General features: G+C 55.5%; 9 protein-coding genes across 9 annotated transcripts; 3 read left to right on the top strand and 6 right to left on the bottom strand.

The window, feature by feature from the left end:
* Nucleotides 1–291: 291 nt before the first annotated feature.
* Nucleotides 292–1722, top strand: TRIREDRAFT_82568 (uncharacterized protein; the record flags this gene model as incomplete). The annotated part of the gene is made up of 4 exons (XM_006969752.1): nt 292–351; nt 410–683; nt 754–1126; nt 1206–1722. 4 exons carry the CDS (start codon nt 292–294, stop codon nt 1720–1722), a joined length of 1224 nt encoding a protein of 407 aa, XP_006969814.1.
* A 384-nt stretch (nt 1723–2106) lies between these two features.
* On the bottom strand, nt 2107–5727 carry TRIREDRAFT_52841 (uncharacterized protein). Its single transcript, XM_006969738.1, has 6 exons — nt 5404–5727; nt 5311–5335; nt 5129–5146; nt 4904–5037; nt 2472–4835; nt 2107–2396 (listed from the first exon to the last, which is right to left on the bottom strand). Exons 1-6 carry the CDS (start codon nt 5571–5573, stop codon nt 2333–2335), a joined length of 2775 nt encoding a protein of 924 aa, XP_006969800.1. The 5' UTR covers nt 5574–5727; the 3' UTR covers nt 2107–2332.
* A 954-nt stretch (nt 5728–6681) lies between these two features.
* TRIREDRAFT_52839 (uncharacterized protein) lies at nt 6682–7608 on the bottom strand (the record flags this gene model as incomplete). Its single annotated transcript, XM_006969737.1, has 3 exons — nt 7421–7608; nt 6949–7341; nt 6682–6884 (listed from the first exon to the last, which is right to left on the bottom strand). Coding segments are annotated over exons 1-3 (774 nt in total), but the record flags the coding sequence as incomplete, so codon positions are not given.
* A 774-nt stretch (nt 7609–8382) lies between these two features.
* TRIREDRAFT_82562 (uncharacterized protein) lies at nt 8383–10516 on the bottom strand. The gene has a single exon (XM_006969736.1). It carries the CDS (start codon nt 10227–10229, stop codon nt 8487–8489), a length of 1743 nt encoding a protein of 580 aa, XP_006969798.1. The 5' UTR covers nt 10230–10516; the 3' UTR covers nt 8383–8486.
* Nucleotides 10517–11286: 770 nt separating this feature from the next.
* TRIREDRAFT_112463 (uncharacterized protein) lies at nt 11287–13981 on the top strand (the record flags this gene model as incomplete). The annotated part of the gene is made up of 3 exons (XM_006969751.1): nt 11287–11359; nt 11433–13563; nt 13666–13981. The coding sequence occupies 3 exons, from the start codon at nt 11287–11289 to the stop codon at nt 13979–13981; spliced, it is 2520 nt and encodes an 839-aa protein (XP_006969813.1).
* Nucleotides 13982–14300: 319 nt separating this feature from the next.
* TRIREDRAFT_82560 (uncharacterized protein) lies at nt 14301–15684 on the bottom strand (the record flags this gene model as incomplete). Its single annotated transcript, XM_006969735.1, has 2 exons — nt 14301–15492; nt 15585–15684. 2 exons carry the CDS (start codon nt 15682–15684, stop codon nt 14357–14359), a joined length of 1236 nt encoding a protein of 411 aa, XP_006969797.1. The 3' UTR covers nt 14301–14356.
* A 780-nt stretch (nt 15685–16464) lies between these two features.
* Nucleotides 16465–19044, bottom strand: TRIREDRAFT_112460 (carnitine acetyl transferase). Its single transcript, XM_006969734.1, has 4 exons — nt 18651–19044; nt 18526–18580; nt 16733–18395; nt 16465–16666 (listed from the first exon to the last, which is right to left on the bottom strand). Exons 2-4 carry the CDS (start codon nt 18563–18565, stop codon nt 16540–16542), a joined length of 1830 nt encoding a protein of 609 aa, XP_006969796.1. The 5' UTR covers nt 18566–18580; nt 18651–19044; the 3' UTR covers nt 16465–16539.
* Nucleotides 19045–19873: 829 nt separating this feature from the next.
* On the bottom strand, nt 19874–20347 carry TRIREDRAFT_112459 (uncharacterized protein; the record flags this gene model as incomplete). Its single annotated transcript, XM_006969733.1, has 1 exon — nt 19874–20347. One exon carries the CDS (start codon nt 20345–20347, stop codon nt 19874–19876), a length of 474 nt encoding a protein of 157 aa, XP_006969795.1.
* A 940-nt stretch (nt 20348–21287) lies between these two features.
* On the top strand, nt 21288–23201 carry TRIREDRAFT_112458 (uncharacterized protein; the record flags this gene model as incomplete). The annotated part of the gene is made up of 4 exons (XM_006969750.1): nt 21288–21374; nt 21570–22459; nt 22517–22650; nt 22720–23201. 4 exons carry the CDS (start codon nt 21288–21290, stop codon nt 23199–23201), a joined length of 1593 nt encoding a protein of 530 aa, XP_006969812.1.
* Nucleotides 23202–23473: the final 272 nt, after the last annotated feature.

Here is a 23473-nt window from a genome sequence, read left to right as displayed (position 1 = left end):
TAATTTTCTCACTCAGTTCTTTATTCGAATCCAGGAAGTTTTTATATCTAAATATACTTGTATTGTTTAGAATACTGATTGCAAACATGAACTCAATCAAGTCGTTTGAGAGACGACCTCTGCTTCGACACTTGGCCCAAAGCGGATGCTCAGCCATTACATCATACCTTATCTAGTAACCCGCGGTCCTCGGTACGAGGTACTCGTACGCGTTAAAACTCCCGACTTCATCAGCCTCTCTCTCTTTCAATGCCCAACCGCACAGCCTCGTGGCTGCGCTGGATACTCGGAATGGGCGAGCGCCGAAAACTAGGAGATGTCGCTCTGGACATTGTCCTGTTCGCTGGCATGGTAAACTGATCCTCTGCTCCCCTCCCATTTGCCAGCTGTGCTGACGTTGCCTCACCAGATGACAGCTGGTCTCTATGTTGCTCGCACGTTTCTGAACCCTATCTTGAGCAACCTGGTAGACCCCGACAAAGAGAAGCACGAACAGGCGAAGCGACAGGCGAAAGCTCATCTCGACCGGCTAAGCCGGAGGCGCCATATCGATGGCATTGGCGACAATGGGGCCGATGGGGCCCGAGGCGGCTCGCGGGTCGAGGAGCTGGTGCTGAATGAATATGAGAACCTGATAGCCCTTGAAATGGTCGCGCCCGATGACATTCACGTCGGCTTTGATGGTGAGTTTCGGCAATCGGATTCCGCCATGGAGACGACGTCGCCGCTAATTGGACGTGAATCCCGAATCAGATATCGGAGGCCTGGACAGAATTATCGAAGAACTTAAAGAATCCGTCATATACCCATTAACGATGCCGCATCTCTATCAACATGCCGCTTCGCTGTTGTCCGCGCCATCCGGTGTTCTGCTGTACGGCCCGCCTGGCTGCGGCAAGACAATGCTGGCAAAGGCTTTGGCCAAGGAGAGCGGCGCATCGTTTATCAATCTCCATATATCCACACTTACGGAGAAGTGGTATGGCGATTCCAACAAGATTGTTCGGGCCGTCTTCTCGCTGGCTCGCAAGATGCAGCCTGCCATTGTCTTCATCGACGAGATTGATGCCGTTCTGGGCACGCGGAGGAGCGGTGAGCACGAGGCCAGCGGCATGGTCAAAGCCGAGTAAGTACTCTACAACAGCCCTCCCTGGCTAAAGCTGAAACTCGCGCTTGGTTCAAACCGGCACTGACACGGCTGAAAGGTTCATGACTCTGTGGGACGGATTGACGTCGAGCAACTCTTCCGGCGTCCCAGCGCAGATCGTCGTCCTAGGCGCTACCAATCGTATCCACGACATCGACGAAGCCATTCTCCGACGAATGCCCAAGAAATTTCCCATCACGCTGCCGAGCCTCGAGCAGAGACGACGTATCCTGCAGCTGATCCTCAAGGACGCCAAGGTGGATGCCGAGCACTTTGACCTGGACCACGTCGCCAAGATCACGGCCGGCATGTCGGGGAGCGACATCAAGGAGGCTTGCCGCGACGCTGCCATGGCGCCTGTGCGAGAGTACATGCGGCAACATGGCCGCGACGGCTCCAAGAGGCCGGTCGACCCAGCACAGTTCCGTGGAATCAGGACGGATGACTTCCTCAAACACCCAGGCGACCAATATCTGCTCGAAGTGCTACAGCAGCGCCAGAAGGGGTCTGGTCAAGCACCGGCGAACGATGCGTACGCGGACATTGATGAAACGTTTATCGAGCCCCAAGATTAGCTCTTGACACCGACGCAGCTGTGTCTTACGTACTGCATAGCTTGGAGCAACAAATCTCCCCCTTTTCAAGTTTTCGTGCTGCTTTCTTTTTGGGTCTCGTCTTTTCCAGGTGTAGTGTTTCTTATCGGTTAGCGAATTCGTCATGGAAACTTGGGTCATTGATTCAATGGCAATTCCCGCGACAACACCTCTAAATTGAGTAAATAGTGATGTAGAGTCCTGGTGGGCCTTGTGGGATACACAATATAAATTGGGTTTTAATACATTTGTCGACGTATGACTGGGGGATTCACAGGTTGCCTAGAAACGTGCCGACGTGAAGGGGCTGAGATGCCAAGTATATTTGACATTGCAGATCATGAAAACATGGAGAGTATGAGGCGTAAGGCCATGAAAACTTGATTCCAGATTCGAGTCCTCTTTTTTTCATAAAACCCGCTCAGATGACAGAACACGCACTCTTACACCCAGACGCTCAGTTTGCCTCTTTTCTCATACACTTGAGTCGATCCAACCACGCTGTTTGGATTCTTTGTCTACCGCCACATGCTGAGAGGCTGAGAGACGTTTTCTCACTCCCCAGGGCGGTGCTGCCGTTTAGACATTAACTTTACCCCAAGGGCATGTCTAGATTGATACTGCTCATGTCTCCATTGATGCCAAAGAATTGGAACCTATCATGCAGTGATTAGCAACAACTACCATCAATTCATGTTTCTCTCTCTCTCTCTCTCTCTCCAAGGACTCACCAATCTTCCACATTCAGGGTTGTCGGCGCAGGCTGTCCCTGCGCAGAGCTTGTGCCCCAGCTGTCGGGACTGTTGCTATCCTGCAGTCCGCCGTCGAAGCCAGACTGCCACAGGCTGGACTGCTGCCCCTGAAAGCCGGACATGGGCACCATGCCCGCAGCGCCTTGGGCGGCATTTTGGCCGGAGCCTCTGTACTGGTTGGCCTGCATGCCCGCCGCCATGCCACCGCTCCCGGGCACTTGATTCATGGCGTTCTGGTCGAGAGTCTGGTGTGTTTGTGTGGGCGAGAGGTTAGGGAAAGCCGACAGACTTGAGCTTTCGGGGAAGAGCTGGTCGGGCTGGAAGTTCTCCCATAGAGCTTGCGAGATGTTTGGCGAGTTGCGGGTGACCAGATACAGGTCGGGAGGGGTGGCAGGGAGAGAAAACGAAGGGTTGAAAGGCGTTGCGGGCCTTGTATGAGGCCGCGAGCTGGTGCCGCCCATAAAGGTATCTGCGCCGCCATGGCGAACGGTGGGAGATGCTGCCGACGAGCGTTGGCCGGGATTGGCCGTGCTGTCGTTCCTCGTGGCACTGGGGGTCTGCGGCCTTGACCGTTCGTACGATTCCTGCGGCGTCGGCGTATTGCTCATGAAGTCCATGGCCATGTCGTCGTATTTCCGCTTGGCCGTCTCGTGCCTGTTGTTGAGCTGCTCCAGCTGGGCAACGGTTTGCTGCATCTTCCGATGCCGCTTGCCCCCGGCCTTCTGCAGCCGCTCTTCGAGCACCTTGTTGCCGAGGATGGACTCGAACAGGGTGTAGACCATCTTGCCCACAAGCCAGACGCGGGAGACCTCCTTCATAGCCTGCATGCAGCTGCGCAGCCTATCCTGCGTCACCTGCTGGATGGAGGGCACAGGAGATCGCATCTGATAGACGTGCATGATGAGGGCGGAGAAGAGGCTATACACGATGAAAGCCGGACAGTATCGAAGCTGATTATGTGCCGCTAGGTTCTCGACAATGGACGTAATCATGGCAGCCGCTTGAAAGGCAATGTTCCTTGATGGGTAGGGGGTGTCGTTGGGGAAGCGAGGCGAGCCACTTGGCGGCATATGTGCCCGGTGCAAGAGACACAGAGTCGTGTAGTAGTTGGAGTGGAGGAGCGCGGACCAGAAGTGATGGCGCGGCATCTCCCAGTAGACAATCTTGGGACAGTTCTGCAGCCAGTCGGCCAGGGCCATGTCACTATGCGTCAGGTCGATGGCGTTTCGCTGCCTTCCCTTGGACGCCACCGAGTACTGCTGCGAGAGAACTAAGCCCATAATCTCGCACAGCTTGACGTACTGCAGGAAGAACTGCACATGGATAGGGTCCGGCGGGTACTCGCTGGGTCGGTCAGACTCGTCCTCGATGAAGTCGTCCTCGGTAAGCATCTCGACGTCCGAGTCGTCGAGGTTGATGTGGACTGGACGACCAAGGGCAACGGCTACTGATCGATCGCGCGTGAACAGCGTCCACCAGATGCGCTTCCAGAGGCGCTTGTCAGACTTGCTCAGCTGCGACCGCTCGACAGACCGATGCATGCCCGAGCCCTGGGCAACAATGGTGGCGACACGGCTCCAGTAGAAGACATTCTTGGTGACATCCTCGGGCCCCTCCCAGTACCATCCCATCAGCAGGAGGGACTGCACGATGGTGACGCGGTCGTCCTCGTAGTTGGCGTCGTACAGGGCTTTGGCCCGTTTGTAAAAGGTCAGGGCAGCCGGGGTAGTCGAGCCATTGGCGTCCATGAGCTGCGCGTTCTGGCAGACCCTGGAGCCGGCCAGAAGGACTGCCTGGAGAAGCAGCAGCGACGGTGGATTCTTGGGATCCCGGTACTGCCTCATGAAGCGAGTGCGGTTGATGACGGGCACAATGGGATGGACCCATTGGAAATAAGCATCGATCAACTCATCGCAGAGGGATCGTGGAGGCAGCAGAAAGGCGCCTCGCTGGTGCAGTATATCAATCTCGACGTTATCGAGCTCGGTCAGCCTGGCGCGTGAGCCCCTCACATTCTCGGGCAACGGATAGTGAACCACATCCGCAGAGCCCTGGCGGTCGTGGACGAGGAGGGTGAGGTTGGACGATTCGCCGAGGTACGCAACACGGCCGGCCTCGGTGATGGGGGCGCGCGTGAACTTTGGCTTCATGACCAGGTTGAGATAGGTGCCATTGTCGACCTCCTCCTTCCTGGCCTGGGCTTCCGTAAGAGACGTAGGAGGTGTCCCGTCAGTGGTGTGTGACACTGTCGGAGCCGAAGCTCTGGGCGAGTACGGGGTAGCGGTGCTGCTGTGAGGCGTCTGCGTCTGCCGCGAAGGCTCATCAGTGTTGTCACCGCGGTCGCTGTAGAGAGACGGCACTGGTCAGCATGGAGAAAGGAAGAGCGGCGAAGCTGGACGACGGGCACACACCTGTCGGAATCCTTGTTTGCCTGTGACCCAGCAGCCTGAGTCTTCTTGCGCTTGGGTGTTGGGATACGGCATTCTATCTGGAAGGCGACGCAGTTGGTGCATGGAACCCCCAGGCTAGCTGCGTCGCATCGAACCTAGACACGGCCACGGCCGTCTGGTTAGCATGCAACAGCACAGCACCCCATGAAGAATAGCGCATGGCTTGCGACGGGCGGGCAAACGTACCTTTCGAGCGTGACATGTCTGTTATCGAGTGGTTAGCAGAGGCGGCTACAGGTCAAAGTGATGGGATGCCCAGTCGTAACGTGTGGTCAGCGGACCCGCCGCCTGGGCGAGATGCCTCGGCACGTTGGAGAGGTGGTGATTATGCGACCTGCAGGATGCTATAGTATAATACATGTACATACCTCGCATGCGCGTGACGCTCGTTGCCTAGAAACACCAGACGGGTTAGAAATGTGCATCTGCGCAGCGCTGTCGGCGGTTCATGGCGCTCGTACCTCCTGAAGCTCATCTGGTTGGCGGCGCTCGCGGCGGCTGAAGACGAAGGAGACGTCTTGGATTGCGCCGGCGGCTGCGACTGCGACTGCGACTGCTGCTGCTGCTGCTGCTGCTGTTGCGGAGGACTCACGCGCGACGAGCCGTCGCCAGAAGGCACTTCGCCGTCCATGGTGCTGGCGTGGTCGCTGGAGGCCGCGGACTTTCGGGGGAGTCGGACGAGTTGTTCAGATGGCGCCCGCGGGCCGGAGAACAGAGGCGGAGGAGAGGGGACGATGGAAGGAGGAGGCAGAGCGACCTCCTCCCCGGCACGACGTCGAGATTCAAGGCTCAGCTACGCCGAAAGCACGCCGGACCACGGCAATCAATCAGGGACTCGAAAGGGCGCATCCGACACCAGGAGGAGAGCGCGGTTTGCGGACGCTGTTTTTCGCTGCACAATCGGACAAGAGGTTCAAGCTGGCAAGGCGAGCGCAGGCATGTTGCGGCCTTGGTTCCGACTCCGTCAGTGCCTGGAGGGGACACCCCGTTTCGTTGCGTCGGTGCCGGTGCCTTGCGGTCGGTGCGGTCGGTCCTGTGAGCTGCTTCTTAGCTGTCGCAGGCGAGTGGAATGGCGGAGTGTGTGTTTGTGTGTTGTCGCTGGTTTGGAGATGGCTTCATTCGAAGAGTTGCAGGCCGTTGTTATTAAAGCGAATCAGAAGCAATTCGGCAGCTCAATCGCTGGCAAAACGTGAGACGCGCTGCCTCGGCCGCTGTTACCAAGCACGGCACCTGGTCCTTTGTACTAGAGTGTCCCACCCGCACGGCCAAGACACGGCAGTCTACCTGCAGGTACCGACCGTTGCATCTACATGAGACAAGAATCCGCCAGGGCACAAACAATGCCAATTGCTGTAATAATAGGAGAAAGAGAAGGACGACGAATTATTTTGCATCACCATGGAAATGACTTACGATATGCACAGGCAAGCATATACTCACTTGCCTTGACAACCCGAGTTTCACGCAAAAGGTGCAAGTCAATCTCCCTTCCCTCGACATCATATATAGGTATGTCGACTAAGGAGAGGGCCAAGCAAACCTACTACCTCTAGCAGGTATCGCATCGTCAGTTTGAAGCTTGTATACCTTACTACGCAACTTGTATTCTTTAAGCATGCCCGCATCAACAGCTTAATGATAATCAAAAAGGAAAAAGAAGAAGAAGAAGAAAAAGAAGAAAGGTCTACTGCGTCTCCAATGCTGCTTGATCCTCATGTGTCTCAGTCCTTGTCTACGCGCTCCATTAGCGACTTTATTACTCTGGCATAAAACTTGGATGCCTGATGCCGAGGAAACGTAATTTCCTCGGTGAGATAGTCGGGGAGGACTTCAATCAAATCACTATCGCGGTCCTCATCCAGCTGCGGGCGGTATGTAAACTGCAGCTCCTCGTAGCTTTCGGCCGCTTCCAGGTCTTCCAGTGCGAGCTTGAAATGGAGAGCTGTGGGAAGAATTAGCCTTTGACCCTGACTCAACTGTAAATACCCGGACTGTTGACGACTTACTCCCGTTGCGCCCAGTCTGGATGCAATCAAAGACATCCTCCTTGTCAATGCGGCGCACATCCCTCACGATGAGGCCCGTCAGATCCGCATACAAGTCTTCTTTGACTTGCGCGACTTGTTTGCTTTCCTTTTCGCTTTGCGGCGCCCGGCTCCCCGTCGTAGGTCCCTTGCTGCTCGTTTCGCCATGCCTGGCCGCTGCCAGTTTCGTGTACAGATTCTTCGTCTCGGACCTGGCCTGCGCCAGAGATTGGTTGGCGGCTGACAGCTGGGCGCGCAAATCCTCCACCTCGGCCTCGCTCTGGCCTAGCCGCGACTGCAGCTGCTCTGCTCGCTGGATGGACTTGGATTGCTCGGCCACCTCTTCCTTGAGCTGCGCAATCAACTCGTTGGCCACTGTCGCGCAAAAATGTTAGCGAGTAATGGCTTATTTGGAGACGTCTATATCGCCATCTGTGGTATGGCGCCGCCTTACCTCGAGTGTTTTCCTCGGCTTGCGCCTTGAGTTGTTCAAAGTTTTGTTCGGCTTGCTTCACGCCAATCTCTTGGAGCTTCTGATATTTCTGTTCCAGTTTTGAGTAGCTCTTCCGTAACTCGGAGAGTTGTCGTTGAACGCCGTCGCCATTTGAACTGTGGTCCTCTAGGCCGCTCATCTCTTCGTCGTCTTCGCCATTCTGCGCGTCGCGCTTCTTTGATGTTTTGGGCCGCCCTCTCGCTGGCTTCGGGGCCTTTGACTGTTCCAATGTGCTGCCGTCATCTTCTACGTCGGATGCGACGCTAGAGTCGGAAGAATTTGTGCTCTCGTTCAATGCGCTTCTGATTTTCTGGGCTTGCTTCGAGGTCGTCGACGCGAATTTCGCTTTCGTGCTGGACCCGGATCCGCGAGATCGATGTCGCGTTTTCTTTGACACTTTATTTGCCGCCGCTGGCCGATCGCGCATTATTCCTGCTTTAGTTCTGAGTTGCGCTCGGTGAATATCCGTTACGGCCGTGCTGAGTCCTTGGACGAGAGAGAAAATATGCTGTGTTTCTAGTGTTGCTTTCAAAGATTGAGAAGTCGTTCAAATAATCAATGCGCGTCGACCGGCGGTGATATGGAAATGCCAGTTCGGCGAATAACTGAAGAAGTTGTTGATGGTTCAAGGTACCTCGAAGTTTGGGAGCTGAAGCCGGAACCTCGAGCTGTATCGATAAGAGGTCAAGCAAGGTACATACAGGGGAGTTCCCGCTGAATCACAGTGCGGTGATAGTGCAGATCCACCTTCGATAGCATCAATCATGTATAAGCTCTAGGTAGTACTCAAGAGATGTTTAACACACATACTGCAAGCAGATATCTGAAAGCTTGTCAATGTTTGGAAGCCCCCAATTTGAAGAGACTTGCAAACCCAGAGCTCAGCGCGCATGCTTTTGTATTGGATCCAGCTATATATCAATGGTCCAGAAATGATACTAAGCAACTATAACTAGGTAATAAGCAATCGCCGAGCACTCCATAAGCAGATATAAACCCTTGACAATGCTGTATCAAAATCTATCCTTTATCGCTTTATGCTAGAATCGTCGTTCGAGTTACCCCCAAGGAATTGCGATGGTACCTGTGGATCAAACATGTCAAGGCGCGGTGTGCCCTCGGCGCCAGGCGTAGGTGTCAGCTCTATCAAGTCTCCAAAATCCTGTCCGTTTGTGTTCCTCTGCCGTGGTAAACCGCCGATTAACGGGCCCATGGCCCGTTTCGACCACGCGGTTCGAAGCCACGTCTCGACTGCCGCCGCCGCCTTGTCTAAGCCATTGTTCTGGTTGCTTGGTGACTCTGTGTCTGCCCCCTCTTGAAGATTGCCTTCCACGATTTCGGCGGGTTCGCGACCAAAGCCAAACCGTGCTATCTCTGACCCCATGACCGACATGGACGGCAGCTTGTCCATGTCAAGGCCGGGGAAGTGCTTCTTGGCCCACGAGTTGAGGGGATCCTTGTCCGGACCGGGAGCCCTGACATTTCTGTTGAGAGAGCCAACCCCGCCAGCGCGCCGCATCCACGCCGGCCTCATATCCGGCACCTCGCTGCTTCCGTGACTGCGGAGAGAGTCTCGTCTGTCCGATAACGAGGGTCGATCGCCGGCCGCGCTCTGCCGCCTGGACATGTGCTGATCCATCTGATCCGAGGTGGTCGAGGCGTCCAGGCTTTGCCGCGGCGTGGATGAGAAAGAAACGGTCCTACCAGTCTTTTTCCTTCGTGGCGGGAAATAGCCCATTTTCTGGCGCGCAATTCGTCCAATTTCTACCGGCTCAGGTAGTGAATCGATTTTGACCCATCGTACGTGTGACCATGGCATGGCCTCCTTTTCGATATTTTCCTCCTCTTGTGTAGGCCCTTCGCCTGGTAGACTGAAAAGAGCATCGGATAAAGCTTGTGACGTACCATCGCGAGAGTGAGTCGTGGCATGATTTTGACTGCTCAACGGAGGATCGCATGGTCGCCCTCGCACTTCGCAGGCATCGACTGGAAGGACAACCCATTTCCGGACTTGGATGCTGTCCCTGAACCAGAGGCCATTCGCTTTCCTGAACGCATCCTCCTGGCACTTGTATCGGAGGATAATGCCAGCATACGTATCACTGGGCTGTATCTTGTGGATGTACACCAGGTATTCTTCTGGTTGCGGGTTCTCCGAGGGAACCTCGTCTGAGTTCCGACGCTTGTAGTTTCTTGAGTAATCCAGCGCTCGATTGTTTTCCAAAACGCTGGCCCTTTGGGCGGTTTTCAACGCAGACTCTCGCTCGTCCGATGATCCAGCTGCCACTCGGTTCGCGGCCCTTGGGCCTTGTGAAGCGGGAGAGCTCCCGCGGATGAAGCTCTTGCTGGCAATGCTGCCAAGGTTCGATGGTAGTCGATTCCACAGGGAGGTAGAGGATGCATTTCCGGACTGAGCACCGGTCCGCGATCGAGGCATGTCACCTGGGTTCTCTGCTACCGAAAGGAGCGAGGATGCGAAGCCTTGGACCGATGACCAGCTCTGATGCAAGGAATCTTCAAAAAACTGCCCGAGCCCGGGCGTCCCATCTCTCCCTTTGGTACTGTCACCCCTCCGTGACACATCCCCGTAGCTTCTCGTCGGGTTTCCGTCGCTGATGAGACCGTTGCCGTAGCTGCCATGATCGGGGTTGCGGCGGTTGCGCGACCGGACGGAAGACGCAGCGCCCGCGGTTCCGGCCAGGGGCGCTGCAGAGGATGAGGCTTGGAGTTGGTGCGGCGACGACGCTCCGGGAGCATTGCGGTCGGCCATGGCGACCACCAGACGATGCGAGGGCAGCTCTCTGCAGTCTGTGAGTCTGGCAACGTCCTTCTCACCAGTCACCAGTCACCAGTCACCAGTCGCCAGTCGGGGGCGGCAAGTGGCGAGGCTCCGTGGGCGGTTCGTGGCCTGTAACGCCGTTGCAAGGCCGGGTCATGGGTCTGCGGAGCCCGGGGGGATTCAGCAGTAATTAAACCCCAAGGCCCTCGCGAAGATCGATATCTCGGAGCCGGCTGGCCTCTCTTCCGTCATAGGGAATAGGGGAAAAGAGCGTTGCTGGGCTGCTGGTCCGGGTATGCATTGGAGGTCGTCCAGGTACAGCATGTGTGTCGTCTGCAGCAGCGCAATGGCGGTGGTGAGACGGCCCTTGGCGGTTCGGTTCCCTTTGCAGTGTCGCAGCTCGTGGCCACGCAACTCCGTTTATGCTTGGTGCTAAGATGGAGTTGGTCTGGCACAGGCGCCCCCACCATGAATCCCCTTCCAGGTTCCCAGTTGAGAACGGGGAGGGTACCGATACCTTGCAGGTACATCCAGCCAAGTTTTAGCACGTGCATGTGCCTCCTATAAACGTTGGACATCTGGTGATTGCGATGTATTTTCAGCCTTTCTGTAGACCAACGCTCTGGCTTTATACAGATTGAAGGCCGCTTCTTTGGTAGGTACCTATGTTCAATAAATTTACTAGTAAATTGTAGTGTATACAAGGTGAGCCTCGACTCTACTCTAAGCCCGTCATGCAAGTTGCCAGAGTTGGCACCCAAACACAGTGTCGTCATGAGCTGAAACGGTAATCTGCCCCACCATTCGCCGAGACAGTACAGTGCAAAGCGACAACTTGTTGCACATGCTGCACACGCGAGCCGGTACGAGCAGATACGTACCTACCTACCCACCTTGACCCCAAAAAGAAGTGCCAGGTGGTGCTAGTCCCAGCAGGGCAAAATCAATTAAGAGAGACCCGCGTCGAACGCGGTACAGCTCTGAAGGACGCATCCTTTTCGCGATTTGCCTGCCCAACTTGCCTGTGATCTCAGCACATCTGCCCGCCATGGATTCGTTTATGCTCCAGGACGACGGCGTGCGTGATCGCATTCGCCAGGCCGAGGAGTTCCTGGTTCCCAGTACGGATTCAATCCATCTGTCTTCCTTGCTCAAATCGGGGTTCTGCCCTGGCTAACCCTGTCTGCTGCCCAGATGACCCTCATGCCCGAAGCTATAGATCGGACATCATTTTGATGCTCCGCAAGAACCAGCGTCGCCTCACTGTTAACATCGACCACGTCCGAGATCACAATGCCGAGTTTGCACAGGAGATCCTCCAGAAGCCGTTCGACTACACCCTTGCCTTCAACCATGCCCTCAAGGAGATTGTGCAGACGCTGCCCCAAGCCAGGCCTGACCAGACGGCGAGGGACACCGTCTACTACTGCGCGTGGGCCGGCAACTTTGGCCTCAATGCCTGCAATCCCCGCACGCTGTCCTCGCAGCACTTGAACAACATGGTCTCTGTCGAGGGCATCGTCACCAGATGTTCCTTGATCAGGCCCAAAGTCGTGCGCAGCGTTCACTACAACGAAGCCAAGGACAAGTTCCACTTCCGAGAGTATCAGGACCAGACCATGACCAATGGAGTCACTACTTCTAGCGTCTATCCGCAGGAGGATGACGAGGGAAATCCTCTCACAACAGAGTATGGGTTCTGCACATACCGAGACCACCAGACGATTTCGATCCAAGAGATGCCTGAACGGGCGCCTGCTGGACAGCTTCCTCGAGGCGTGGATGTCATCCTGGACGATGATCTAGTTGACTCGGTGAAGCCTGGTGACAGGATCCAGCTCGTGGGAATCTTCCGAACCCTGGGCAACAGGAACGCCAACCACAACAGCGCACTGTTCAAGACTGTCGTTCTGGCCAACAATGTCGTCCTGCTGTCTTCCAAATCCAACGGCGGAGTAGCCACCGCCTCCATTACCGACACGGACATCCGAAACATCAACAAGGTAGCCAAGAAGAAAGACCTTCTTGGCCTCCTCTCTCAGTCACTTGCTCCTAGCATCTACGGCCACGACTATATCAAAAAGGCCATTCTACTCATGCTCCTGGGAGGTGTGGAAAAGAACCTCGAGAACGGCACCCATCTGAGAGGAGATATCAACATCTTGATGGTTGGCGATCCCTCCACAGCCAAGTCCCAGCTCTTGCGATTCGTGCTCAACACAGCGCCTCTGGCCATCGCCACAACAGGACGCGGCTCCTCGGGCGTCGGTCTGACGGCGGCGGTGACTACCGACAAGGAAACAGGGGAGCGGAAACTGGAGGCTGGTGCCATGGTCATGGCTGATCGAGGAGTTGTCTGCATCGACGAGTTCGACAAGATGTCCGACGTTGACCGTGTGGCCATTCACGAAGTCATGGAACAGCAGACAGTCACCATTGCCAAAGCTGGAATCCACACGTCATTGAATGCCCGATGCTCTGTGATTGCAGCTGCCAATCCCATCTTTGGGCAGTACGATCCTCACAAGGACCCGCACAGGAACATTGCCCTTCCGGACTCCCTGTTGTCTCGATTCGATTTGCTCTTCGTTGTTACCGATGACATCGAGGACGCCAGGGATAGGCAGGTGTCCGAACATGTGCTCCGCATGCACAGGTATCGCCAGGCAGGCACCGAAGAGGGCGCGCCCGTTCGAGAGCAAACCTCCCAGTCACTTGGAGTGTCCGCGAATACACAGACCGGCTCTCAGCGCCCCACGGAGGTTTACGAAAAGTACGATGCGATGCTGCATGCGGGCGTTACCCGAACTTCAGGCCGAGGCGCAAGCAAGAAGACGGAGATTCTCAGCATAGCATTCATGAAGAAGTATATCCAATATGCTAAGCGGATCAAGCCGGTCCTTACTCAAGAAGCCTCAGATCGCATTGCCGATATCTACGTCGGTCTACGAAACGACGAGATCGAGGGGAACCAAAGGCGAACGAGTCCGCTTACAGTCCGTACCCTCGAGACCATTATTCGATTGGCTACTGCTCACGCAAAGTCACGATTGTCTTCTCGGGTCGAGGAGCGAGACGCCATTGCGGCAGAGGGTATCTTGCGGTTCGCTCTGTTCAAGGAGATTGTCGAGGACAGCTCGCGGAGAAAGCGCAGGCGCACACAAGCCGCCGGGCTGGCCTCGTCTAGCGATGAGAGCGGCGAAGATGACAGCGACGACGAAGGCGACGAGGGAAGCCAGCAGACTACCCAGCTCAACGGCACTGCGTCTCGACAGTCAAGTTCACGCATGCAGACCAGGAGTGCACGGCTTAATGGAACAAACGGGTCCACGAGCCAGAGCTCGAGCCGCCAAACCCGGGCAATGGAAGCCCAAATGACGCTGGACAGCAGCTCCCACCCCTCTCACGACATGGTGGACACGCAGAGCTCGTTCGCATCAACACTACCCGCGTCGCAGGTCTTGTCCCAAACCCCCGGAGAAGTCGAAGACGAGGGCCTGGCCAGCGCGGCGAGCAACCTCGAAATTGAGGATGTGGCTCTCACCCCCGAGCGTCTGGCAGCTTTCAGAACAAACCTCGGCCAGCTGCTTAACACCAGCGTATTTGAGGACGATTCGGCGCCTCTTGACGCGGTGATCCAAGCCGTCAATGAGAGAATTGGCGGCCGCGAAGGAGGAGCTTTCAGTAGACCGGAAGCTGTCCAGGCACTGAAGAAGTTGGAGGAGGCAAATCACATCATGTGAGTTTCCGGGCATGTCTTTCCACGTGACAGTGATCTATGGCTAACGAAGTATTGCAAACTAGGTTTGGCGACGGCGATGTCATCTACAAGATTTAAGGATTTAAAAGGATTGAAAGACATTTGCTGGTGTTTGGGGCTGGCATCAAAGGGGGGTCGGGAGGGTCGGAATCTGGGGGATTATACCTACCTACCTAACCAACTAACAAGGCTTCTCATGTGATACGACAGACGTCACGGATTACTAGGTGCTACAAGGATACAACAAGGTGAACCCTCGGGGTGAAATGAATCATGAGCCACAAAGAAGTTGATGGGAATCAAATTAGAAGAATTAAAAAAACGACGTGGTCTATGCGCAATATAATCTCAAAGTCTTTCAAAGTCTCGCCTCAAACTCATGCAGGCGGTCTAACACAACGCTTCCATTCCAAGTCTCCGTTCCGTCGTCTTGTCGTTCCAGTGTCGGCATGCCCACCTGTTGTACGGCGAAGCTGGCCGCAACGGTTCCCCAAACCGCGGCCTCCTCGTAGCTCTTGGCCCGAGCTAAAGCCACGGCCAGGCCTCCGAGAAACGTGTTGCCGCCGCCCGTAGGATCGACGACCTCTTTGCTGTCCTTGAAGTAGGCCGGGATCCATCGTTCGACGCCAGGGTCAACCTCAATTTCGTCGCGAACGACCAGCCCGTCTTCGTCACGGATGAGATCGGCCAGCAGAGCCGTCATGTCGATGTCGGGTCGCAGTCCGCCTCTCGTGTAGTTCTTCTTCCGAGTCGACTTGGACCCCCCGCCAGGACGACGTTTCCTGCCGCCATTCTTGACGACGTAGCAGCCCTTGTGAGCAGCCCGCACAACAATGGCAAAGGACTGCAGGGGCATGCTGTCCAGAAGCTGCTCGCAAGCACGCTCAATGGCCCTCGTCGAAATGTCTCCCGTCACCGGATCCAGGCCGTCATCGCCCATGAAGCCGGCCAGCTCGCTGTGGTTCGGGCTGCAGACGTCCACCAGCGGCAGCGTGTTGGTGAGGTTGAGCAGCTCGTCGGGGGTGCACAGGTCGGGCACGGGCTCCCACACGAAGACGGGCTTGGTATATGTCTCGGGCGGCGAAGCCTCCTTGCGGCGAGCGATGATGCTCGTCACCAGTTCCTGGCAGCGGGTCGGAGAGCAGATGAGGTGGAACGATTTGGACTGCAGCAGGTTGGGCGGCAGATCGGCCGTCGTGATGCGCTTCTTGGGCGTCAGGTACTTGAAGTCGCGCTTGTCACCGGCGCCGCCGTAGCCGTTCCATCCTCGCGTCGTCAGCCGGTCCGGATCGTGGCGCATCACGGCGCCGGTGCCCCAGCTGTCGATGAGCGCCGTGACCGCAGGCGGGAAGTCGGAGCCCTGGTCGACTATCCACCCCACCGTCGACGAGAGCGGCGGGGGCGAGAAGAGGCGGGCGCCGAGAGCGGCGTAGGCGCCGGCGCCGCCGAGGACGTTGCTGCGAGAGGGCGTTGGAGGAGCGAATTCGATATCATCTTGACGACACAAAAGCGCGTTTGGAACACGGTCGGTCAGCCCCAAATGGCTGTTTAGGAGGCTAACAGGGCCGGTAGCGGGGACGCCTCACCGAGTATGAGCATGCCAAAGGTCACAAAGTCAATGCCGGCATGCTGCTCCAGTTCCTGCTCCGACTCCTCGGGGGCGTCCGAGTCTTTGCGAGAGCCCATGGCCAGCTGTGGTGAGAAGAGGTATGAAGGAGTTGAAGATTGGAATTTCCTGGCCGACAGACGTGCGAGAGATCATGGCAAGAGGTGATCTGATGTGCCTGCAGGCAGCTTATCGCGGTACATTGGTGCTAGGTACTGGGTACTGGACAAGCTAACGCAATACAAGTACCTGGGCCGTGAATCATGGCAGAAACTACTGGGTAGTACCTTGATGGTGTCGACCGCCTGCGTCGCCGATACGTGCTGGATAAATCGATCGCGGTACCTTATCTCCTCTATCTGATAAGCTTACCTTACCTACCTACCAGGCGGGCCGGGTTTTTCATCAGAGATTTGGCAAGAGGTAGGCGCTGGCAAGAGCTTCAGTAGTAATTTCCTCAACAGATAAGACTTACCAGAAGCCCAAAACTATTACAGGACCTCTGACGAGCGTCGCTCTCTTCTCAAATCTCTTACCAAAAACACCCCCGGCCTCCTAGGTAGGTAGGAGCTATGGCACCCTAAATGTTTCATGGCAAGCATCAAGAGGAGTGTCGTCAATGCTGTAACTGGAGATACCTCTGGTCGTCAGCATCTGTGGCACAATTTGATTGTAGCTGTTGCTATGAATTCATCAGCGGACCTCAATTGGCCTTAGACGCCGCCAGAATGTCCAGCAAACATCACATACAGAGCAAGAAGTTGGAGACCATCATGTACGACTCCTACAATGCATGACATGTCTTCATGAAGGGGGAAGCAGAAAGAATTTGCTTTATTCCAAATGGGCGCCTTGAAGAAAAAGTCTATGAGAAGCGCCACTGGTATATGTGTATGTAGTATAGCAAACAGTATACAAACCGAACCATTCTCTGATTACAGCTTGGCCTTGGGCGGCTCCAGTGTAGGAGTCAGCAGGTCTCGCATCTCGCCCGCTGCTTCGTTGAGGTAGTAGCTCATTCGGTCACTTCCAAGTCCCTTGGAGACGACGTTGAAGTTGATGCTACAACAATGGTTAGCACGACTCTAAACTGAGCAATGATACACAAGTGTCGGTGCCCTTTCTTACCTGTTCTCATTGATCATGTAGGCAATGCCAAAGCCATCGTCAATGACCTGACTCCAGCCGTAGCCGTTGAAAAACTCTGAACTGAGCTGCGAAGTCGACAGGTACCACGACGAGGAGTAGGTGTACGCGGGGTCCTTGTAGATGGCCGGAAGCTCCTGGCCGGGCTCGAGGAGCTTCTTGAGGCCAAAGAGGTGTCGATCGACACCCTTTCCGTCGGACGCGGCCGTGATGTACTCTAGGTGAGCCGCAATGGCCTTCCGGAAAAGGTCAATCTTTGTCTTGTCGTCAATGGACGGGTCTGCCATCGCCTTGCACCAGGCAACTGATTCGTCAGAAACGCTGCGGCACGTCTCCGTGCGGCCCTGCTGGAAGCGTCGAGTGGCGGCCGATTCATATGTCGGGCGGTTCTTGCCGTACATCTTGGCGTAGGCAAGCTGGATAATCATCTGCACGTATGCATCGGGCGAGCACTTGAACTTCTTGATGAGGCCCTTGCCGTAGCCCTGGTACGCCTGAACAGCCAGCTGATGCTTTCCAATGACGCTGTTGAAGTCTGCGACGGCGCGGTCGATCTCGCTCTGGATCTCGGGCGTGATGTCAAACTTAATGGGCTGAGGGTCGGGCAGGCTCGATCGGATGCTGGGGTCGGAGAAATCAATCTTGTTTCCAAAGATGAGGTCGTTGATGTAGTCGTTCAGGCGGTGCGTAGGCGTTCCATCCATCATGGAGTGCTCACCCATGAAGCCCGAGGTGCCGTTGTCGTTGATGATGAACTGCAGAGGCTTGTCATACCAGCGGTTGGCGCCATCGCCATGCCAGTACTGGTGGGCACGCTCCTCCAGGGTGACGGGAGACGCATCGTCGAGGCAGACGACGAACGAGGCAGACTCAATGGCTTCCAGAGCCTCCTTGTTCTTGGGGCTGGCCGAAACCAGCAGCTCACGCGCATCCGCCCAGATGTCGCGGTTCTCCGAGGTCAGAGCTCCCACGGGAGGCACTCGCTCCGCAACCTGGTAGATGCGGTTGAACTGCTGCTCGAGCTCGGATGTGTTCAGCTGCTTGCCGGCAACCTCGTGGTGGACCTTGAAGAACTGGTTCTTGCGAATGGCAACAAAGTGCTTATTTTCATCGGGGGAGAACTTGACGGGGTAGTCCGCGGGACGGGCTGCCACGCGGCTCGCGTTGAACATCCACTTGTAGCTGTCCATGCAGATGGGCAGCCCCTTCATGTACTCGGGCTCGAGGTTGCCGCTGTCGACCAGCTTCTTGAACTCAAGGACGCTGCTGGTGATGGCGGCGGCTCGCTTGGCCGGGTTGCGTCGTTTAGGATCGTCCCTGTGTGAGTAGAAGTAGCTGACGTATGGCACGACCGGATCGCGGTAGCTCAGGTATGCAGCGTCATTCCACCAATCATACATCCAGTTCTTGATCTTGGGGTCCTTGCTCCTCTCGATGAGCTTCTGCTGAAGCTTGCTACCAACTCCGCCCGGCTTGATGAATTCGGAGACGGCCGCTTTGCTGTGCTCGAGCTCGCTGGCAGAGATGATGGGGTGAAGGCTCTTGAGGTACCGCTTGGCCGTCTCTTCGAGTGTCGGGACTGGAAGGCGGGGGAGCGAGTCTTGAAATCTGAGCATCGGTCCCTTTGACTTGTCCTCGACATAGCCTGTTGCAATAGAAGAGCGCGGTATTAGCACGGGCAACGTCTGGGGAGAAGAGCAGAGAGCCAAGCTGCTTGGTCGACAGAGCAATTGGAGTGAAGCATCATGTCGCCCCTGCTCGAACCAAGAACTTACCAGGAGGCAGCGAGCTGCTGTTTCGTTTAGGCGGCGCCATGGCGATGCGATGGGTCTGTCGTGAGCGGGCGTGTAAGTCAGCAGCAAGTCCAAGGGACGACGGGACAGAGCAGCGTGGAGCGTACAGAAGCGAGCGCAACCCGTCGGAAGGTGTTTGTCGGTCTTTGGGAGCGAATTGCTGACAACATGGCAGGATAGAGGGAGGCAAAGGGGGTTGGCCGAGTCGAGGCTTCGGAGTTGTTTATATCGGCTGCTGGAGATCCGCTCAGATACCGCGGCTCATGGGAACGGGGACTTGGTGCGGGAGACGACTCGATCGATCGAAGCTACCGAACTCGCGCGCGGACAAGGCTACTAACAACAATGATGAATAAGAGAGTCGGGGGTGAACCTGGCCCAACCTGCGTAGACAGAAACAGAGCAGCCTTTCTTTCGCCAGTCAACAACGGGGGAGCGCCGAGGACATAGAAGTAATAAATGGAACCGCCCAGAAACCAGAACCAGGCGCTGCGGCTTCACAAGTGCGAGCAGACGGTCTGTCTGTCCTGTCTGGAGCGACGAGCCAGACCCAGTCCCAGTCCCAGACCGCGGCACATGCCAAATGCGAGAAATGGCGCTTGGCTGGCCGACGCTTACCGCTATCGGAACTTCGGCTCCACTGGACCCCGGATGTATCGAGCCGAGGTTGTTTTTCGCTTGCTGCTGCGTCAATAATCATACCGACCACCACACGAGGGGAACACAATGGTGGGCACTACCTGTATCGATAAACGCTACGGGGCAAGGGATTGATGCGCCAATGCTGAGCCACTGCCCTAGGAGCAACGGAAACTCTGGGCGTCCTTGTTTAGAAGGCGGTACGTCTTGGGTTCTGCTTTGGGGTCAAGCTCAGGGGCTGCCGTCATCACGAGCCGCTGCGCAGGTGACGGAAATTCTGCCGGCAGTACTCCGCAACCGCCAAGCACCACTTGCCGACCGCCTGCCATGCTTGGACGAGGGTTCCGTCAGCCCGCAAACTCAATGATCGTCTTGCCTTGACAAAGGCCACCACGAAAGGCTGGTTTCGAGACCATGAAATGTTCCTTCGTCCGAGCACACTGGCGGTGGTCCGTCCCAGACTAGGGCCTCCATTGTATGAGCGCCATCTTTTGCGTCTTGCAGCCCGTGCAAGCAACAAGAGACTGTGGGGTGATATGGCGCCGGCATTGGAGAAACGGTGGAGAATCCGGGGAGCAATTGAACCAAGGCCGTTGGTGGCGGGTTTTGGGACATCGTCGCCAATGGGAACTGATGTATTATAGTATTTAAAAACACAGTGATCTTTGCGACTCTTGGTAGTCTAGTCTCGCTACAAGATCAAAATCAGACTCCCGTAGCGCCAGGCAAGCTTCCACTTGACGTGGTCAATCATGAACTGAACCGCTCCCGAGTTGATCCAAGCTGCAGCCAGCCAGACGCGAACAAGCATGATGCAGAACTGCAAGGAGGGGCTGACCCGTGTGGTCAAAGGACGGAGCATTCTGCCGAGGGGCCCGCTCCGTGAAGGTTGGTCCATATACAGAAAGTAGGGGATGCACATGACCATGATCAGAGAATAGCTGTATGCCAAGGTCGTGTCGAGGTAGGAGACGACGTCGGCCGGAGGAAACATGCGGAAACCCGTCTGCGTGTTGAGACCGAGCATCCGGAAGATCAGAGTCTCGACCCAGAAACCAGGCATCGCGGCACAGCTCAGGGCGTAGAAGATGTGCCCTAGAAAGGCTTCGATTTGATCGATAGCAGCTAATATGTTGCCGAGCTTCACGGAAATGGGGCGATCCATGATGATGATGAGATCTTCGCGAACAGCAAAAAGCCTGTATTGTATTGTAAGTGAGAATGATTTCAAATGTTGGGAAGGGTACGATGCCTGGCCTTTTAAATCCACGGCATCAGGTTCACATGGTAAGGTAGTTTTTGTGGCAGTCTTGTTTATCCTGAACCGGCCATGTTGAGAAAGCCCACAAACTCTATCCATTACCGAGCACTCTCGCCTGGTGATAGGTAGCTCGACAAGCCAGCTCTTTGAGCGATGGCCTTGATTTTTACGAAACTCTTCTTCAGTACAAGTGAAATGCTATATTATCGCATTTCTCACCAATACAAGATCAAGATGTGTTCCCTGTAATACGACGCACATCGTTGTGATGGACCCTTATCGATTAAGGCAGGATTACGACATGGTAATAAAAGGTACATACTATACCTCGTACTACCCTAAGGTACCTACCTTACATGCTGTGAGGAGGAGAAGCCGGCCCGATATGGCCTAGTGGCTGCATGCAGGTTGGGGGTCCCGCGGACTTGGGGCTTATCATCATCGCGGCTTCATCCAGACTAGTATTATCAAGTCTCCCAAGAGCATCTCGACAGCAAGACTGTCCGACAGTGCAACAGCATCGCTTCTCAGTTCTATACATATCGCGCTGCAGACTCACCATGCAACATCTGCCCTGAATTGCTTCTCGACTCAGGTATTGCAATATTCTTCATATTCTGCTTGTCCTGAATCCTTGCTCAGGGGCGCTACGAGGCAGTCTCATGACCCAACTCTCGCGCCCTTGTTGCGCGTTTGCTCCCCAAGACACGGAGACCATTGCTGCGTCGGAGACACAGGGTGCCGATCGGTGCGGAACTGAAAGACTGATATTCTAGGGGCTCGATCTCTGCTTCTGGAGCTTGTAGCAACCTCTCCCGATCCTCCTCATCCGAAGGTTCTCAGTATGCACCAACAAGACCGAGACGCTCACCGTGGGCGGCTAATCGCCACGGTCGCTGCAACCGTCATCTCCCTGGCTTGCGGCACAAATGTGAGACACCACCACTACCCTCATTCTTTGTCGCCATCTGCAGCATCGCACGGTACAAAGATTCAGTCCTGCTGGCTTCTCCACGATGTCCACGAGGCCGAAGATTGAACATCTTCCTTGTGTTTTCTTCTCCTCTCACACCATGACAACGAAGCTGGGTGAATAGTGTCAACTAACTCCGAACTCGCACCGCAGTATGTCTATTCCGCATGGGCGCCCCAGTTCGCCGAGAGGCTTCGGCTCTCGACCACCGAGAGCAACTTGATCGGCCTCTTCGGCAACCTAGGCATGTACACGCTCGGCATCCCCATCGGCATGTTTGTGGATGAGCGTGGATCGAGGCCTGCTGTTCTCGCCGGCGCCTTTCTCCTGGCCATTGGCTATGCCCCCCTCTGCATCTCCTTTGAGAAAGCCGCGGGCTCGGTCCCTGTGCTCTGCTTCTTCTCCTACCTGACCGGCCTGGGCGGCTGCATGGCCTTTGCAGGTGCTGTCAAGACATCTGCGCTCAACTGGCCGACACATCGAGGCACGGCTACGGCATTTCCTTTGGCGGCTTTCGGACTCAGCGCCTTCTTCTTCTCCTTCGTCGGAGCCGTCTTCTTCCCGGGGAGCACCAGCTCCTTTCTGATGCTGCTGGCATGGGGCGCCTTTGGTCTTACTTTCTCGGGCTACTTCTTCTTGAAGGTATTCCCTCGTGTTTCCTACCAGGAGGTGCCCAGCGAGGCGTCGGAGTCACAACCGCCTGCTCGACAGAGGGCGCGCAGCATGACCGAACCCGGTACGTCATCCAACCCCGATGCCGTAAATCCAAGTCCAGGCACATCCTCCCGGGCCTCTCCCGCATCCGACGCCAGTCGCGCCGCCATCTCCAGTGACACCGAAGATGGTGATGATGCCCTGCTTCATGAGACATTGCCCTTGATACCCGATGTTGTCACCGCCGACATAATTGGGGGCGCTAGTGTTGATCAAGACGTGTCTCATCGAGTAGATATACGAGGATGGAAGCTGTTGTTCTGCCTGGACTTTTGGCAGCTATTCGCCATCATGGCCATCCTCGCTGGAACTGGCCTCATGACTATCAAGTATGTCCTTCACAAGTCGAAGTCTCTGTTGTCCTGCGCAAACTAACCTGCTCTCAGTAATATTGGAAATGATGCCAACGCTCTTTGGAGACATTATAACCCCTCGGTCGATGAGCCGTTTCTGGTCAGCCATCAGCAAATCCACGTGTCCATTCTCTCTGTCTTCAACTTCGTAGGACGACTGCTGAGCGGTAAGCCCATAGCAGCCACCATGCATATCCTCTGTTTTTCAGAAGCAGCTTGACTGACGCATCTCACAGGCATTGGTTCGGATTATCTGGTAAAAAGTCTCCATGCCAGCCGCATCTGGTGCCTCGCCGTCGCTTGTGGCATCTTTCTTCTGGCTCAAGTTTGCGCTCTGCAGATTGAGATGCCTCAAAAACTGGTGTTCGTTTCGGGCCTTTCCGGCTTGGCGTATGGCGGCCTGTTCGGCGTCTTCCCCTCCATCGTGGCGGAGACGTTTGGCATTCGCGGGCTGAGCCAGAACTGGGGATTCATGATGCTGGCGCCCGTTGCCTCTGGAAACGTGTTCAACCTGCTGTATGGAAGGATCTACGATCACCACAGCGTCGTCGAGCCTGATGGCACGAGATCCTGCGACGACGGCATCGCATGTTACCGTACGGCTTATGCGGTTACCTCGACCGCGTGCGCTCTTGGATTGTTCATCACCTTGTACATCATTCACTACCAGAGGGTTCGGTATCTGAAAGCAAAGGACAAGTTAGAGGAGGAAGACTAAATGTCTGTACATGGCTTTGGAGGTATGTACCCAGTATAGAGGTCAGGATGCGGGTTCTGCGGACAGTTACAGCGAGCCCATGATGGGTACACTTTGGATTCATTTAGTCAAGTATTAGATTCTCGATATTGTTAGCAACCAGCACTTTGTTTTTCAGAAACACATTTGTGGGTATTCATTTTGTACGATGAACCTTTCACCTAGACCCAATGCCCATTCTCTTGAGTGTCATCTCGGTTCTAATCTTACTCGAGTGAAAGACTACGGAGTGC

This window comes from Trichoderma reesei (assembly GCF_000167675.1).
Source record: "Trichoderma reesei QM6a unplaced genomic scaffold TRIREscaffold_40, whole genome shotgun sequence".
In the NCBI taxonomy this organism is placed as follows: Eukaryota; Fungi; Ascomycota; class Sordariomycetes; order Hypocreales; family Hypocreaceae; genus Trichoderma; species Trichoderma reesei.
This window is presented reverse-complemented; position numbering and strand designations above follow the sequence as displayed.